Source organism: Colletes gigas, unplaced genomic scaffold (assembly GCF_013123115.1).
Source record: "Colletes gigas isolate AHSC1104 unplaced genomic scaffold, ASM1312311v1 Colletes_gigas_Sc00017, whole genome shotgun sequence".
Lineage (NCBI taxonomy): Eukaryota > Metazoa > Arthropoda > Insecta > Hymenoptera > Colletidae > Colletes > Colletes gigas.
In genome coordinates this window covers 6,102,726-6,118,888 of record NW_025106646.1, presented here as the reverse complement: position 1 = coordinate 6,118,888, position 16,163 = coordinate 6,102,726, and the positions used below count along the sequence as shown (strand labels likewise).

The window sequence follows — 16,163 nt, the reverse complement described above, 5'->3', positions numbered from 1 at the left end:
ATTTTGTTCTAGATTTATTCAAAGAATGTACTGGAGAAGTTTGATCGTTTAACTTCGGAACAGCTTGTATAATACATTCATGTATTCGCGAAGCAAGTGGACGTGTCGATCGAAGCTTACGTCGCGTCTTGGTTCCATTAATTAATGTTAAAGAACTTGGTATGTCAGGAAGCTCGTTGATAATCACATCCGCGACGGTCATGTGGATCAATTTCCATGCAAGTTTTTGAATAAATGACTCTTGATGTAAATAAACTGGTAGAAACCTTAGCATAAAGTGCAATTGCAATCCCATTTAATGGATTAGGCGCCTAAAGCCACTTCTATTGTCAAGTACTCCTTCATCTTAGAGGCAAACAACACCCTTTGTTTACCAGATCGATGTCATACGACAGAAAACGGTTCGAAACGTCCATTATTGCGAATTACTCGGCAATTTAAGTTGCAAATTGTTTGCTAAATCAATCCAAAACAAGATACCGTGACGTTTGAACTTTGAATAATGAATAAAATCGGGGTTGTTACTTTGATTAAATTTTTAATTTAACTTAAATTGTATTTTTTTTAAGAAGGACATACGTCATTCGTTAATCACTATACATGTATACAGGGTGAGTCGAGACATTACTAATCGAGTCTAGTTATTGATAAAATATAATATTATAAAAATATAAAAAAAATTATGAATCAGTAAATGGTATACATTTGTTACGTGGGGATTTCATAAATTGTTCGATATGAGTGATAATATTTGAATTCATTTTAATAGTACAAACATAATAGTGATATAGAATAAGTGGAAAATTTCGATACAAAATTTGCAAATTTATTTTACAGCTTAAAATTCATAAAAAAAGTTAAAATTATGAATACTGAAAGTATTTGTCTTTGAGATACATTCGTGTCGAGTCATGAGCACGAAATATACAGGGTGTTCCGCCACCCATGGCAAAAACTGTAATGAGAGATTCTAGAGGCCAAAATAGGATGAAAATCAAGAATATCAATTTATTGATTGACGCTTCGTTAAAAAGTTGTTAAAAAATTAAATTAAAAAGTTTCAAATCATTCGGGAAAAAATATTTTTAGTTGCAGGGGTCAATTACAATCACTTTTAGTGAATAGACATACCCCCGAAATCCTACGCACTTTCGAGAAAAAAATTCCTTAACGAAAATATAATCTGAGGGCTGAAATGTTCCCCGAAATTTCATGTAAATCTTTGAAACATCATAACTCCTGAACGGATTGGAGGATTTTAATGTTTCAAACGGCAAACAACGTGTATTTTGGTGTAGAATACGTAGAAGTTCCAAAAATATTTGGAAAGTTGCTCCATAACCCCGTAAAATGAGAAAAACTCCATACAAATGGTCCAATTTTCAAACAGCCATAACTCCTACAATGGTGAATGTATTTCAATGAAACTTTTTTCTGAAGTAGAGCTTATACGTACCTATAAAAAAGTGTTAGGCAATCTTTCTGTAGGACGTCAAACAAAATTACTAACATTCAAAAACTAATTTTTAAGAAAAATCGGAGGTGTCTTAATTTTTTGGCGTTAGAAAAAATTTGAAATCGATTTAAAAGAAATATTTTTGGCTGCAGGGATGAATTACAATCATTTTTAGTCAATAAACATACTCCCGAAATTCTACTCACTTCGTAGAAAAAAATTCGAGAAGGTGTGAAATTTTTTGACAAAATTAAAAAATCTTAAATCGTTCTGCAAAAATTATTTTCGGTTGCGGGGGTCAATTACAATCATTTTTGGTGAATAGACATACCTCCGAAATCCCGTACATTTTCGAGAAAAAAATTCAGTACGGTCGGAACTTTAAACATTAATAACTTTTTAACGAAGTCTCCATCAACAAATTGGTATTCTTGATTTTCGTCTTATTTTGGCCTGTAGAATCTCCCATTAAAATTTTTCTCTGGGGTGGCCGAACACCCTGTATATGAGTATTAAAAATTAACGTAAGAAACAGAGCATAATTTAATAGCAATTTATTACACATTTAAGAACACCGAATGTAGCTGGTTAGCAACGACTATATCCAATATTTATTGTGAAATTATGCTTTAAACTGAAAGTCATGGTATCTAAGAGGAATATGGTTGAGCACATGTTTTATTGCATCTTTTGTGTTGAATTTGAACTATAGAATTTTGAACCCATCATGTATATTTTAATTTATGCAAAATCGAGTTCTTATGCAGTGTTTAAATGCACAATACTAACCTTACGAATGAGGTGGACGAATTTATAGTAACGTTGGAAGGGAAAATGCGGCATTTTGTTGGCTCAATTGCTTGCCGCAGTGTTGGTTGCCGCAAGATCGCGTGAAAAACACAATGTATTCTGATCCTGTCACTGTTTCGAGTTACAGTAGATTGTCTGGACAGGATTAGAAATTACTTGACCCGAATAATCGATAATGATTTTGGGACATGTATACTACTATCTCAATAACTATATTAGAAATTTTGTTTTAAATATTGCAGGATTTGAAGTTAATGATTTTGTACACACGTAAACACTTAAAATTACATATTATTCATTGTTTCAGGAATTTTCTTTGTACTTCATAAAATGTACACATGAAAAATTCAATTTGATACACTATTCGTAAATCATGACAATAACGATGTGAATATTTCAGATTTTGTTACACAATTTTGTGTTCCTTGAAAAGAACAAGCGAAATGGCCAAAGCGTAGAGAACATAACGCGAACTATTTTTACCGAAAATTGCTCTATTAGAATCAGAAAAGTACCATGATTATTCTACATCACTGTCCTCCAAAATGGTGGCAATCATATAATCTAAGAGAGCAAGACAAATAATGTTCAATGTAGAAGAATATGGATAACTCATTAATTTCTATTAATACATTGATTATTAACAACTATAGGTATACTTTTCATGTACATAGTTCACGAATACTATACATATAAGAATGTAATTCGAATATGTTAATTTGTCTTTTGTGGTGTTTTGTGTTGTATTATTTTACTTGCAAATATAACTTTTGCTCAGTTTGCGGGTTTCTGTAAATAATTTATTGTATTCGATAAATAACGAAAACAACCTTACACTGAATTCATTTAACGAAACAAACAACGATTTTTCTCTACTTCAAGAGTAAACATTTGTATTATTTGATAGCTTAAAAGATAGATCCATTTTTTAAAGCGTTTAAAAACCATTGTTTCACATTGTTAAAACCATTATGAGCAAAGTAAAAAAGATATTACTAATTTCAACAGAATCACGAACTTGAAATACACACATACATATGTTGTTACGTTATGCAACGCACAGATTCATCCGTAATATTGATTTTCTAAAATTGGCGACTCTATTTCAGCTTTAATTACGTTCAATCGCGCGTAATTAAAAGCGATTTATGAAAGACGCGCAGTATTTGTCGGCCCGTAACAACGTCTGGAAGATTTAATTTTTTTCTTATTGCAGTCGATTGCCTGGCGCGCGAATACAATTCGCGGCGTGCATTTCTGCTGCAAGGGTGAATTCGTGACACGGCATGAAGTTGGATAAATAGTGAGAAGAAGTCACTACGGGAAACATGGGGACGAATTATTTAATAGTGGGTGAGTTTCGCGAGTAATTGTCCCTTTTATGATACCGTTACGTTTTAATGAATCTTTGGAGTCGATTTATTTTGTTACTCGCGTTTCTGAATCGCTGTCTACATATAGTGTTTTTGAAGGAATAATTAAATGCATAAACGAACATCAACATTTTTAGGCAGATTTGAACAAAGATACATTCTAACGATTTATATTTTTTGATGCAAATTTTCTTTGGACCAATTTGTTTTTAAATTTTCTCTACTTGGAAATCTTCGATAAAAATATCAGGTTTTTTAGATGTGATTTAAGAATATAGACAAATATAGACATTTTAAATCGCAATGTTGCCTGACTTGTATAGAAGTATTATTAGACTATATAAAACTATGAATTGTTAGACTGAATAATAAGTATAAATTATTACTCAGTGTATAATAACTCATGATTTCTTAAACACTTGAATATTTCAATTTTTTTGGGATCTCTTCAGAAACTTAACTAATCTAATATGTATGTATAATATTTTGTGTTTAGTAACCTCTTATGTTATTAAAAACAATAATATCGTGAACAAGTAAAAGTATTTGTTTCACAAATAATTAAATAACATAATGTTATTTTGGTTATTATTATTACAAAATGATTAATTGTTTTACTCAATTTGAATTATGTAAAAACTTATACATGGTGCCAACTTATTTAAATAGTTTGTACATTATAATTTTTAAATTTAACTTTTGAATATACTCTTACCAATATTGTTTATTTGTTAATATTGGCAATATTTTGTATTATATGCTGTAGTTAATTTCCCGAAAGGAACCTAAAAGAGTAGGATAATTATGAATTATTATGCTCTAGATAGTCTAATAAATACTACTTTGATAATTGACAAACATAACTACTTGTCTGATAATTAACAAAGCAATACGGTTCAATTTACAGCTTTTACGGTTATTTGTGAATACAGTGAATTATTTGTTTATTATTAAGAATAATAGTGACTCTAGTGTATTTATCTTCGATTAATTTATGCTTTACGTAACACTGATAGCGATAGGTTATATAGTCGGAAATGTGATAATGCTTCAGAAGTAATATTTATTAACGATTTAAGAGTAATAGATATTTAAAAAATATTTCGTTTTCTATTGGTCCGCAAGATTTATTCTTTCCTCGTAATATTAACTCTATCCCCATACTAACTGCAATATATTAAGTGGACGACAATATATCGCAGAAAAAAAATAGGAGTTTAATAATAAATTTTAGTTGAAATTAAATTTAGTTTAGAAATTAATTTGTATGTATAGCAAACTTTTCAACAATACATGAGATTAATAGATTGCTTTGTAATATCATCAAATCTAAAGAGTGGGCGAATAAGTTGATAGTAAACGTTAAATAGACGCAGATGTTAACTGAATAAACAGAAATATTTACAGAAATTCCAACAGAAACCTCTTTTGATTAGCTAGTATTCTATAGAGTAACTCAGAAATAGTATTCATATGTTTGCAGCCATTTCCTACATTTTAAAACCAAGCAAAAGTCTTAATAAATATAAAACTTTAAGAACTATCATAAGAACTAATAAAAATTAATTCAATGTTACATTTACTGATAATTTCTTACTGCAATGTACTTTCAACATTCAGTGTGTGAGGTGTATAGGAAGAATATCTTTAACATTAAAATAATTTAAGTGTATCAATTTTGATTTGTTCTAAAATTCCGAAATGTTTAAATTATTAAAATGAAAGTTCGATGTATATTACGAGCAACAAATACTGATAACGATTCATGTCAACGTTTCAGCCACTATGAATTTAATTGCACAACCATGAAAATACAAACTATTTAATAATGAGTATATTGTCATCATTAATAGGAAACTATGCAGCCATGATATCTAAATAGTAGGAACTTTATTAAATATTGTAGAATTTGCAATAAAATCAAAAAGTGACATTTCAAAAGTACGAGAATAATTTATAATTGTTTTTAATTTTGTCAATCGTGGTGTACTTTTTAAAAATTTGGTTAAATCAATGTTTCGTAATCCGAGATAAAACAATACAAAAATATGAATACAAATTCTGTTAAAGCAATTTCAAACATAATGACATACAACTTGAAATTTAAACAAATATGAAAATAAGTCAAACGAGATAATTTCTTAACCTCGATTGAAATAACACTTTTTCGATGTATAGTACAAGTTTGTTATACTAATGCATAATATTTAAACAAATATCTTAGACAATAAATACGTTTTAATAAATTTGATATTAAAGTGAAATCAAAAACATTGCTTCTTCATTACAAATTGCAAAAAAGTATGTATACTGTCATAGCTGTATTATAGGGTGGAATCAATTAAAAAAAAATTTTTTTAACTAATATATTGTTCCACTTCAGTAATGCAATATATTTTCGTCCACTACCGTGTTGTCTAACGGGTGTCTAGAGTTCAACGATATATGTAATAAGAAAAGGGAAGAATTCGCAGCATACCCCCACATTGTGTCTTTTATGGTTTACTCCTTTCGAGCTCGCTAGAACTTTTCACCCCCTCGAAGCAATAGATCTGTGTCTGATTAGTTTGATACGAACGGAACGTGGTTTATCAATTGTGTGGGAGGCGATCGAAAACAGCAGAAAAACGTAGCGACACAGATCGAACTTACGATTAGCGTAGATAAGGGTAGAAACGTACAGGGTGTCGTTGGTGATAAAAGTGTCTTCGTTTCTCGAATTTTTACACACGAATTAATAAATCGAACGTTGATTCACTCTTTTCTGACGAGCCAGCAAAATTGGATAATGTGTGAACCAAGATTGTTATGAAAGTTAATTTATAGTTATGGAGATTATTAAATTTTGAGATATTTCGAAAGCAATTTCCTTTGTTGTATCTACATATGTGAACGATAGAAGTAGAAATTTTAACTTTGTTATGAGAATTTTAAGGTTTCTTTTGTTTGGACTATTATGGAATTAACTCTTAGACGACTTCTGACTCTTGGTTGATTTCATGTGTTTCTATGATAAATGTAGTTTCGTTTCTCTTGAGTAATTAATCTAGAAAAATTATATCATGTATGTTGATAGATATTTTGTTCCATTTCTTAGGGAAAAAGCAAGGTCTCGTTTGTGGAAATTAATTGTTAACTACCTTGAAATATTTGAGAATCTTGTTCGTGCAATTCGATTGACTATTATTAACGCAGGTATGATTGATGTTCTTCCAGAAGGATCAAGTAAATATATTGATGCTCTGCTGTTATATTAGGTATATTAGACTGATGTCCGTCCAGAAGGAAAAGTCATTTTAAGGATTTGGTTGATTTAAATTTGTTATATCTAAACTATTTATGATAAAATAATATTATCTTGGTTAAGCAACCACCATTTTTTTATGTGGTCCGATAGTAATATAAAATGTAATTTATTCAGGTCTAATAAACCATGCAGCGAAATTACAAAGATAGCAAAGAAGAGATATTTTATAAAACTGTTTCGATAGTAACACACAAGCACGGGAATTCCCCGCGACCGACTGTCGATCTTTTCTTGGGGGTTCCCCTACGGTCGATCAGTACTCCAATGTAAAGCGCCATCGTGCAGCCATAAGCGTGCCACATTTTAATCATTTAGTTTCTCACTACTTTTAATTAATTGCTTTAGTTTTTGCTTACATTAAATCTATAGGATTTAATAGCTCCACGTATTAGACAATTTATTGCAAATAGACGCGAACATTTTAGTGATATAAAATGCAAAAATCAAGTGGAAAAATTATTTCTGAAAATCAAGATATTAAATACATAGTTTTATGATACAAGTCAAAAATAAAAATATTAATCATAGCTACGAGTATGTTATTAATAAGTTAAAAAATAAAAAATTAAACTTCTTTGGTTTTGGCCTCCTCAACAAAAACAAGAATAGGAATACATGTTAGTAGCATTTGACAAATATGGAACACAGATATCTACTCCAAAAGAAAATTCTAAATGCATTTTAGCAAATGCTCTAGAAAACACGAAAAATCGTGATATAATTTATTTTGTAATCTAGTTAATATTTTACTTTAAGTAAATGCCCAATTGGCAATGAAGGGTTAATTTGAACTACATAGATTAAAACAATAATCAAAACAATTAGCTAGGAGTAAGGAGAAATCGAACAATTAAATAATTCTACACGGTTGACAGTTAATTTACACAAACATGATCCTGTCTTTTTTCTTAAACGTTTAAATAAAGTCTGTCAACACATATAATTTTGTTAGATTAACTATTAAAGAAGACCCAATACACCTTATTGTTTTAAAACTTATATAGTCTACACTTATGAGTGGAAAATAAGTATGATCCTTTGCATCGAATACAGTTAGATTTTTTTGTTTAGTCATAAATGTACATATTATACAAGGTGTTCGGTCACCCCAGGGAAAAAAATTTAATGGGGGATTCTAGAGACCAAAATAAGACGAAAATCAAGAATACCAATTTGTTGATTGAAGCTTCGTTAAAAAGTTATTAACGTTTAAAGTTATGCCTGTAGAACGGCAATCTGCGAACAGCTGCGTACGCGTGATAGTGGTTCTCACTCACAAAACTGTAAGACTATCGATACGTCAGTAAGTAGAATTTCTCGTGCTGAATGAGAACCACTACCACGCGCACGCAGCTATTCGCAGATTGCCGTTCTACAGGCGGAACATTAAACGTTAATAACTTTTTGACGAAGCCTCCATCAAAAAATTGGTATTCTTGATTTTCGTCTTATTTTGGTCTCTAGAATCTCCCATTAAATTTTTCCCAAGTGTGGCCGAACACCCTGTATACTACATATAGCAGTTAAACACAACATAAGTCAGGCCGAGGTTAATAAAAGAAAAATTGTTAGCTTTGAGAATTTGTTATGCATCGTCAATTGCACAGTTACAACATTAAAATATGGCATTGTATCGAGAAATACAAATCAAATGTAAGACTATACGAATATTAGCTCAAAATAAATTATCGATTAGTTTTAGGTAATACTCTTATATCGAACTAGTTTATTGTTTTTCGGTTCGTCTGTTATTTGAACGAGAAAATGACGGCTATTTTTGTCGCCAATGACACGCTGTGAATACGGAGCCTCGTTTCGTATTATTATTCCCGTAAATTTCTCGTATGTACGTAAATCATTTTAATAAACAACAAGCGTACGACCGCTGCCGCTGTGCACGAGGTACGTACAAACAAGTTCTTAAGATCGCTAAACCCAATGAAAGCTCAAATCAACGACTATCATTTTCTTATTAACTGCATATTTTCCACACATGCCACGACAAAGAAATGATGCAAGGTATGAAACATAAAATAAAAGGATATTCGTCTCTGGAAACTCGACCTAATCGATAATAATTCCTCTTGGTACGCTTCTAACAATTGTATATGGACGATGTATATGCCATCGGGTTATATTAACAAACTTTAAATGGAATTCTGAAACTAGGGACTTCCTGCGAACTTTGACGTTGAAAACTTAATTCGAGTAATCCGTTCTCGCGGTAGCTAAAACCAGTACATGTATCGTATGGGAAAACGTGTTTGCTGCATCGTTACTATTTTATAATTCGAGGAACTATTAGAGTACGCCACTTGATTGCACTATTGAGCTAGTCTACTTTTGCAACTGTTAATCGAGGTAAATATTGACGACTACAAATTGTATGAACGAACATTTGCATTCACACGTCACAGTGTCCACATAGTGAAAGTCCAGTGATTCATTATGCAGAATTAAAACAATTTCTATAGATATAAATACATTTAATCGTTCGCACTTTACTCCATTATTTGCAATTTGCATAATCGATATAAGTGGAGATTTAATGCATTTATGGGATATAAAAATATGAAAAACGTATGCTAAATGTATGCAGAAGATATGTATTTATGCAAAAGAAAATATTACAATTAAGGTAAGAACACTTAATATTGATAATAAATCAATTATCATCACAATTTATTTCATTTATATGATTATTGACTATTTGGTGTAACTATTATGCTTGTTATTCTTAGAAGACAATATAATTAAAATAGAGTCATATTGGCAACTCTGTGATCATTATTGGTGATTGAGGTTTCAAAAAGTTATAAACAACTTTTTTAAATTTTTTATGTAACACAACGTTGAACAAAATTATTTTTATTTTACTTGAGCGAGATTCGATGAAACTTGCCTATTCAGGACCTTAGCAGGAAGAAAATCCTCGAAGGAAAACAAATAAAAATAAACAAAAATTATGTGGATCTTAAATTAGAAAAAAAAGAAAAATTTACAATTCCTTGTAGTAATATACATACAATTTTTATATTAGACGTGGTGAACGTCAATACAGCAAAAGTAGCAAAATTTGTAATCCGCATTTCATGAAGACGATCACAGAGATGTGGGTGAATACACAATTTCTGAACAAAAAAAAATTCAAAAAATAATGTACAGGGTGTTCGATTACCCTTGCAAAATTTTAATGGGAGATTCCAGAGGCCAAAATAAGACGAAAATCAAGAATACTAATTTGTTAATGGAGACCTCTTAAGAAGTTATTAACGTTTAAAGTTCAGCCCGTATTGAATTTTTTTCTTCAAAATGCGTAGGATTTCGGGGGTAGGTCTACTCATCAAAAATGATTGTAATTGACCTTCGTAACCAAAAATAATTTTTCCAGAATGATTTGAAATTATTCATTTTTCAGGGTAATAGACAGTTATGGCCAGAAATTATATTTTCGGTAACGAATTTTTTTCTCGAAACTGCGTAGGATTTTGGGGGTATGTATATTTAACAAAAATGATTGTAATTGATTTTCTTAACCGAAAATAATTTATCCAGAACGATTTGAAATTTTTTAATAAAATTTTTTAATAACATTTTAAAGAAGCCTCAGCCAAGAAATTGATATTCCTGATTTTCGTCTTATTTTGGCCTCTAGAATCTCCCGTCAAAATTTTTCCCAGAGTGGCTGAACACCCTGTATATCATCTGTTTACTTAACAATATACCCAGAAGAAAATTTTATACATGCATAAACGTTAAAAATGCAATTATTATGTTATTGTGTGTTATGTATTTTACAACATGTTTAAAAATCCTTTGCAATGAAAAATTTCTAATACATATTAAATGTTAAATGCTGTAAACTTGAATCACCAAATATTTCTATTTTTTGCAATATAATATGGACTATCAATTTGATTTGGTAATCAAATACTCAAGTTGGAGATTTCTCCTTAAAAATGTAAATATAAAGGAAATGAATTTTAAATTCCAGTTTTACGTCGCATCGACCTATGGGTCATTAGCGACGATTAGGATCTGTTTCCTTCTTTCTGTCCGGTCATATGCAGTGGTAGATGTTGATGTCCTTTAGGTAGTTCAGGGTATTTTCTATGTGCTTCTTTGTCGTCAGAACTTCTGTCGATGTTATTTTATATTTCTGCCTTTGGGTGTTGAATCTCCTGCATTCGAATAATAGGTGGTTGGTTGTAATGGTTTCCTTGCAGACAGTGCACATTGGTGGTTCTGTTTTCTTAATTAAGTATTCATGTGTGAGTTTGCAGTGACCAGTTCTAAGCCTGGCCATGATTATCCTGTCTTTCCTTCTCATATTGCTGCTAGGCATTATTTGGAAAAAATCTTGGGTAACGTCATGTGTTTTTATTTTCTTGGATATGGTCCATATTTTATTCCATGTTTGTTGTTCGATATGGCGTAATGCAACGATGAGGTCTTGGTGTGGGACTTGTCTGACGATGTTATCTGGTGGAAGTGCTGTTGCTTTTTTACCGGCTATGTCGGCTGCCTCATTTCCTTTGATGCCTTGGTGATATGGAACCCAGGCTAGGGTTATTTGTTTACCGCTATTGATGAGATCCGTATAGGTATAATGGATGTTTAGAATGACTCCATGTTCGGTTCCGCGATTTACATTTGCTATTGCCATGAGTACACTCATTGAATTGGTGAAAATGATGGAGGGTTGGACATTGTGGTTACATATGTGGTTAAGAGCTTCAAGAACTGCCCAGGCTTCTGCTGTAAAAATGGATGAGGTTATTGGGAGGTGGAATTTCTTTGTCGTTGTGTCGCAGACGATGGCAGCTCCTACTCCCTGGTCAGTCTTTGATGCATCAGTGTATATCGTTTGATGGTTTGGGTATTTGTCATACAGTTGTTGGAAGTAAAATCTATGTTCTGTGCTGCTTATTTGGTCTTTAGGAAACCTTGCGAGGTCGACGTTGATTTCTGGTGTTTTTAGAATCCAGGGAGCTAACTTTCTGAATTTACATGGAATAGTTGGTGTTGATATAATCACAGTGAAACTATCGCATTTGGCAATTCTTCCATAGAATGGGTTTGGAAGCTTGGGTTTTTTAGCTTGTAGGTGGGTATATCTGTTTGTAAATATGTTGTTGTATGTGGGATTATTTGGAGTGAAGGACATTTTGGCTGCGTATTTTATGCTCAGGTATTTCCTTCTTTGTTCTAATGATGGTTCTTTTGATTCAAACAATATGCTGTTTATTGGACTAGTCCTGTAGCTTCCAGTGGCTGTTCTTAGAGCGGCGTTATGTATTGAGTCGATTTTTTTCAGGGTATTGGGTTTAGCCGAGTTATAAACTATTGACCCGTAGTCGAGTTTGGATCTGATTAAAGCCTGGTAGGTTTGTATGATGATTTTTTGCTCAGCTCCCCAGCTATAATTTGCCAAAGCTTTAATGATGTTCATTTTTTTTGTGCATGTAGTTTTTAGATATTTCATATGTGGCTCCCACGATAGCTTATGGTCAAAGATGAGTCCAAGTATTCTAATGCTGTCTACTTTTTCGATTACAGTATTTCGTATGTAGAGATTAGGGGGAAGTACGATTGTTTTGCGTTTCCTCGAAAAGATGATGTATTTTGTTTTTTGGGGAGAGAATTTAAGTCCTGATTTTTCGGACCATGACAGAAGGTCGTTGATGCTATCCTGTAGGAGCTCAATGATAGTGGATTGGTTTTTCCCGCTGCAGGTCATTGTTAGATCGTCCGCGAACAGTGTTCCTTGAATTGGTGGCTTGATGTTATTTAGAACGTCGTTAATTACTATCAGGAAAAGCGTAACGCTGATGACCGAACCTTGTGGAACTCCATTGTGTATGGTGGTTGGTTTGGAAAAGGTTCCGTTCGTTCTCACTTGGATGGTTCTGTTTGTCAGGAAGGTTTTGATGAAAGCTAATATGTTGCCGTTTAGCCTAGCTTTAGTTAGGGCCTTGATAATTGTAGTCTTTGGTATTGAGTCGTATGCTCTTTCAATATCCAAACATACTGTGATAAGGAATTCGTTTTTCAGAAATGCTTCGCATATGCTTGTCTCTAAGTTTATCAGTACGTCAGTGGTGCTGTCTGAATCCGTATTGGTTAGGTGATAGCATATTGTTTGATTCGAGGAACCATCTAAGCCTTTTGTTAATTATTCTTTCTAGAAGTTTATACATGCAGTTTGTTAAGGCGATCGGCCTATAGCTTTCGGGTTTGTTTTTGTTCTTACCTGGTTTAGGTATGGGTATAACTGTAGCCTTTCTCCAGTTGTCCGGGAATGCATGGTGCGTCCAAATGCAATTGAATATATTGAGGAGATGGTTGATGCCGATTTGTGGTAGTTCCCTTATCAGTTTATTAGGTATATTGTCGGGCCCAGGTGCAGAATTGTTTGAGCCCCGGAGAGTGTTCATTAGCTCTTCTAGGGTTATGATTGAATTTAAGGTGAATTCGGAAACGGGGTCTATTCGATGGTTGTTGTCGTTTTTTGGGTTTGTAAGGGGCGGCGAAGGTATGTGAACTATTTCTTCGTGGCTTTTATTTTCTGAATTTTTTTGGAACGTCTCTGCAAGGGTGTCGGCTATATCCTGAGGATTAGTTATAGATTTGTTATCCCCTAGATCGAAAAATTGGATTTCAGTGTAAGATTCTACTCCATTAATATTTCTGATTTTTTCCCACAGGGTATTTATTGGTGTTTTGTTTGTAATGGTTGATATACAGGGTGTTCGGCCACCTCCAGCAAAAATTTTAATGAGCGATAGTAGAGGCCAAAATAAGACGAAAATCAAGTATACTAATTTGTTGATGGACGCTTCGTTACAAAGTTATTAACATTTAAAGTTCCGCCTGAATCATGGCAACCATCGAGCATATGCGTAAGCGTGGGAGGTCAGGAAACGATGTATTACAGGAACCGAGCTTACCGACTTATCGATCGCCTTTCGTGTCTGCGTCAACTCTCAGGACGGCGAACGTGGTACGTTGAATGAAATCCGACAGCCCCTCGTTTTTGCGTCAACTCCCAGGAAGGTAAACGCATATCGTCGAATAGGATTCAACCTGTCTTATGAACATCCAGAGGGGCATATCAATACTCGCCCGACAAGATGTTCACAGAGAGAGGGTGAATGCCTCTTTTAACACACACATTTTTTTCTGTATAAAAATCACCCACACGCGAGCATACACGCATCGCGATTGTCCCGTCCGCGAATGTCCACGTGTATGTGCACCGCGATTGTCCCGACCGCGAGTGTCCACAAATAAATACTGTTGCACACGAACCATCATACTTTTTTTCCAAAAAAAAACCACACGCGAGCATACGCTCACCGCGATTGTCTCGTCCGCGAGTGTCCACGTGTACGCGCACCACGATTGTCCCGTCCGCGAGTGTCCACAAGTAAATACTTTTCGACGAGCACCACTATTCAATTGAATAATACACGCGCACCGCGATTGTCCCGTCCGCGAGTGTCCACGTGTACGCGCACCGCGATTGACCCGTCCGCGAGTGTCCACATACACAGAGAGAACTGCCTCACAAAAGATGTTCCACGTGGCCACCATTCTCTTGTAGGCACAGCTGCATTCTTCTCTGGAAATTTCGTCGAATATTTTCTAAATGAGCCCCTTCTCGTGACTCAATAATACCAGCTGAAAACGTAATCCGGCAATTGAGTTCGTCGAGCGTGTTTACTGGTGTTGAGTAAACTAAATCCTTTATGTGGCCCCAGTAGAAAAAATCAAAGGGGTTCAAATCAGGTGAACGAGCAGGCCACAGCTGAGGTCCTCCTCGTCCAATCCACTTGTTTTTAAAGTACGCGTTTAAATGCCCGCGTACTGCCAGTGTGGAATGGGGCGATGCACCGTCGTGCATGTACCACATGTTTCTGCGTACATGTAGTGGTACATCCTCCAGAAGGCTTGGCAACTGCGTTTCCAAAAATTCCAGGTACAATTGTCCTGTTAATCGTTGTGGCAAGACCACAGGACCAATAATTTTACTGCCAAGTATGCCTGCCCAAATATTGACAGAAAACTGGCGTTGTGTATTTATTGCGTAAACCGCGTGTGGGTTTTCTTATGCCCAAATATGGGCATTGTGTGTGTTTATGTTGCATTTTTTCTCGTTCCGCGCCGCGCACTACACAACACAAACCGCGTACCACACACTACACTGCACTACACAACACTACACAACACAACTTAATATAAACCGCGGATTTCGATTCCACGCACTATCGCGCAATAAAAAAGTAAAACTGGAAAAAAATTTATAATTAGTAAATCTGATTAATGACTGAATATTAATTCAGATTGTAGAGTTCGAGAGCTATTGAATGTCCGCATTCGTTGGCGACTGCCTTCGAAATGAGTATACAATTTCTTACCCTAATAGCAAAGGTAGAGAAAAAGAGACAGGACAGAAAGACGGAAAAACGAAACTGGAAAATACTCAGTGTATAGAAAAGTTTAGCGAAAAAGAGTCATAAAAGTCAAGAGGCTCACCGGGCCCGGATCAGGGTGATCCGAGGCCCAGGCGAAACCTTGTAGGAAAACAGACGCCTCGCACGGCTCTGGTCGCCAAATGTTTAACAGGACGACCAGGCTTGCACGAGACCCTGGGAAAATGGAAAAATAGAAAGCTTAAAACTATCCTTACATTCCATTCCCATTCATACTCTGGCAAGGGTGTAGTGGCTATACAATGGCCGCTACAGTCCGTATTCGTTGGCGACTACCTTCGAAATGAGAAAAGACAAACGATGACGAGTGGCGAGAAAAGCAGACACATTATTAAAGTGCCGAACGCGCGGCCTACGAAGCATACATTGTAACAATTTCCATGTACGTTCTGGGTGTCATATTTTAAATATTAAGTAAAAAGAAATATTTATGATCGGGGAGTTTTAAAACGTGTATTTCTGTAAACAAAATTCTGGACATTTTTTTCCATTATCGTACTTGTCGGGGTACGTTTTAACAAAATACTAAAATATTTTATTGATACAATCGACTGCCGAAGCGAGGAGAAAACAGGAAGAAGAAGAAGAAGAAACCCGCTCGCTCGCGGATTATTTATACACCTCGCGCACACGCTCTCTCTTTCTTTCCTTCTCTCGCGCGCGCGCACGCATTTCTTTTCTAATTGCGCGAATATTCAAATCGTTGCTACATACTTATGCCT

At 34.2% G+C, this 16,163-nt stretch overlaps 1 protein-coding gene across 2 annotated transcripts in view; it reads left to right on the top strand.

Moving 5' to 3' along the window:
* LOC122400371 (protein quiver) overlaps positions 1–16,163 on the top strand; it is a 49,222-nt gene that overhangs the window by 18,839 nt on the left and 14,220 nt on the right. For both annotated transcript variants that reach the window (XM_043401805.1, XM_043401803.1), the window contains exon 3: positions 3,483–3,619. In XM_043401805.1, coding sequence (XP_043257740.1) covers positions 3,595–3,619 — 25 coding nt within the window. In that variant the 5' untranslated portion in view covers positions 3,483–3,594. The remainder of the gene's footprint in view (positions 1–3,482; positions 3,620–16,163) is intronic.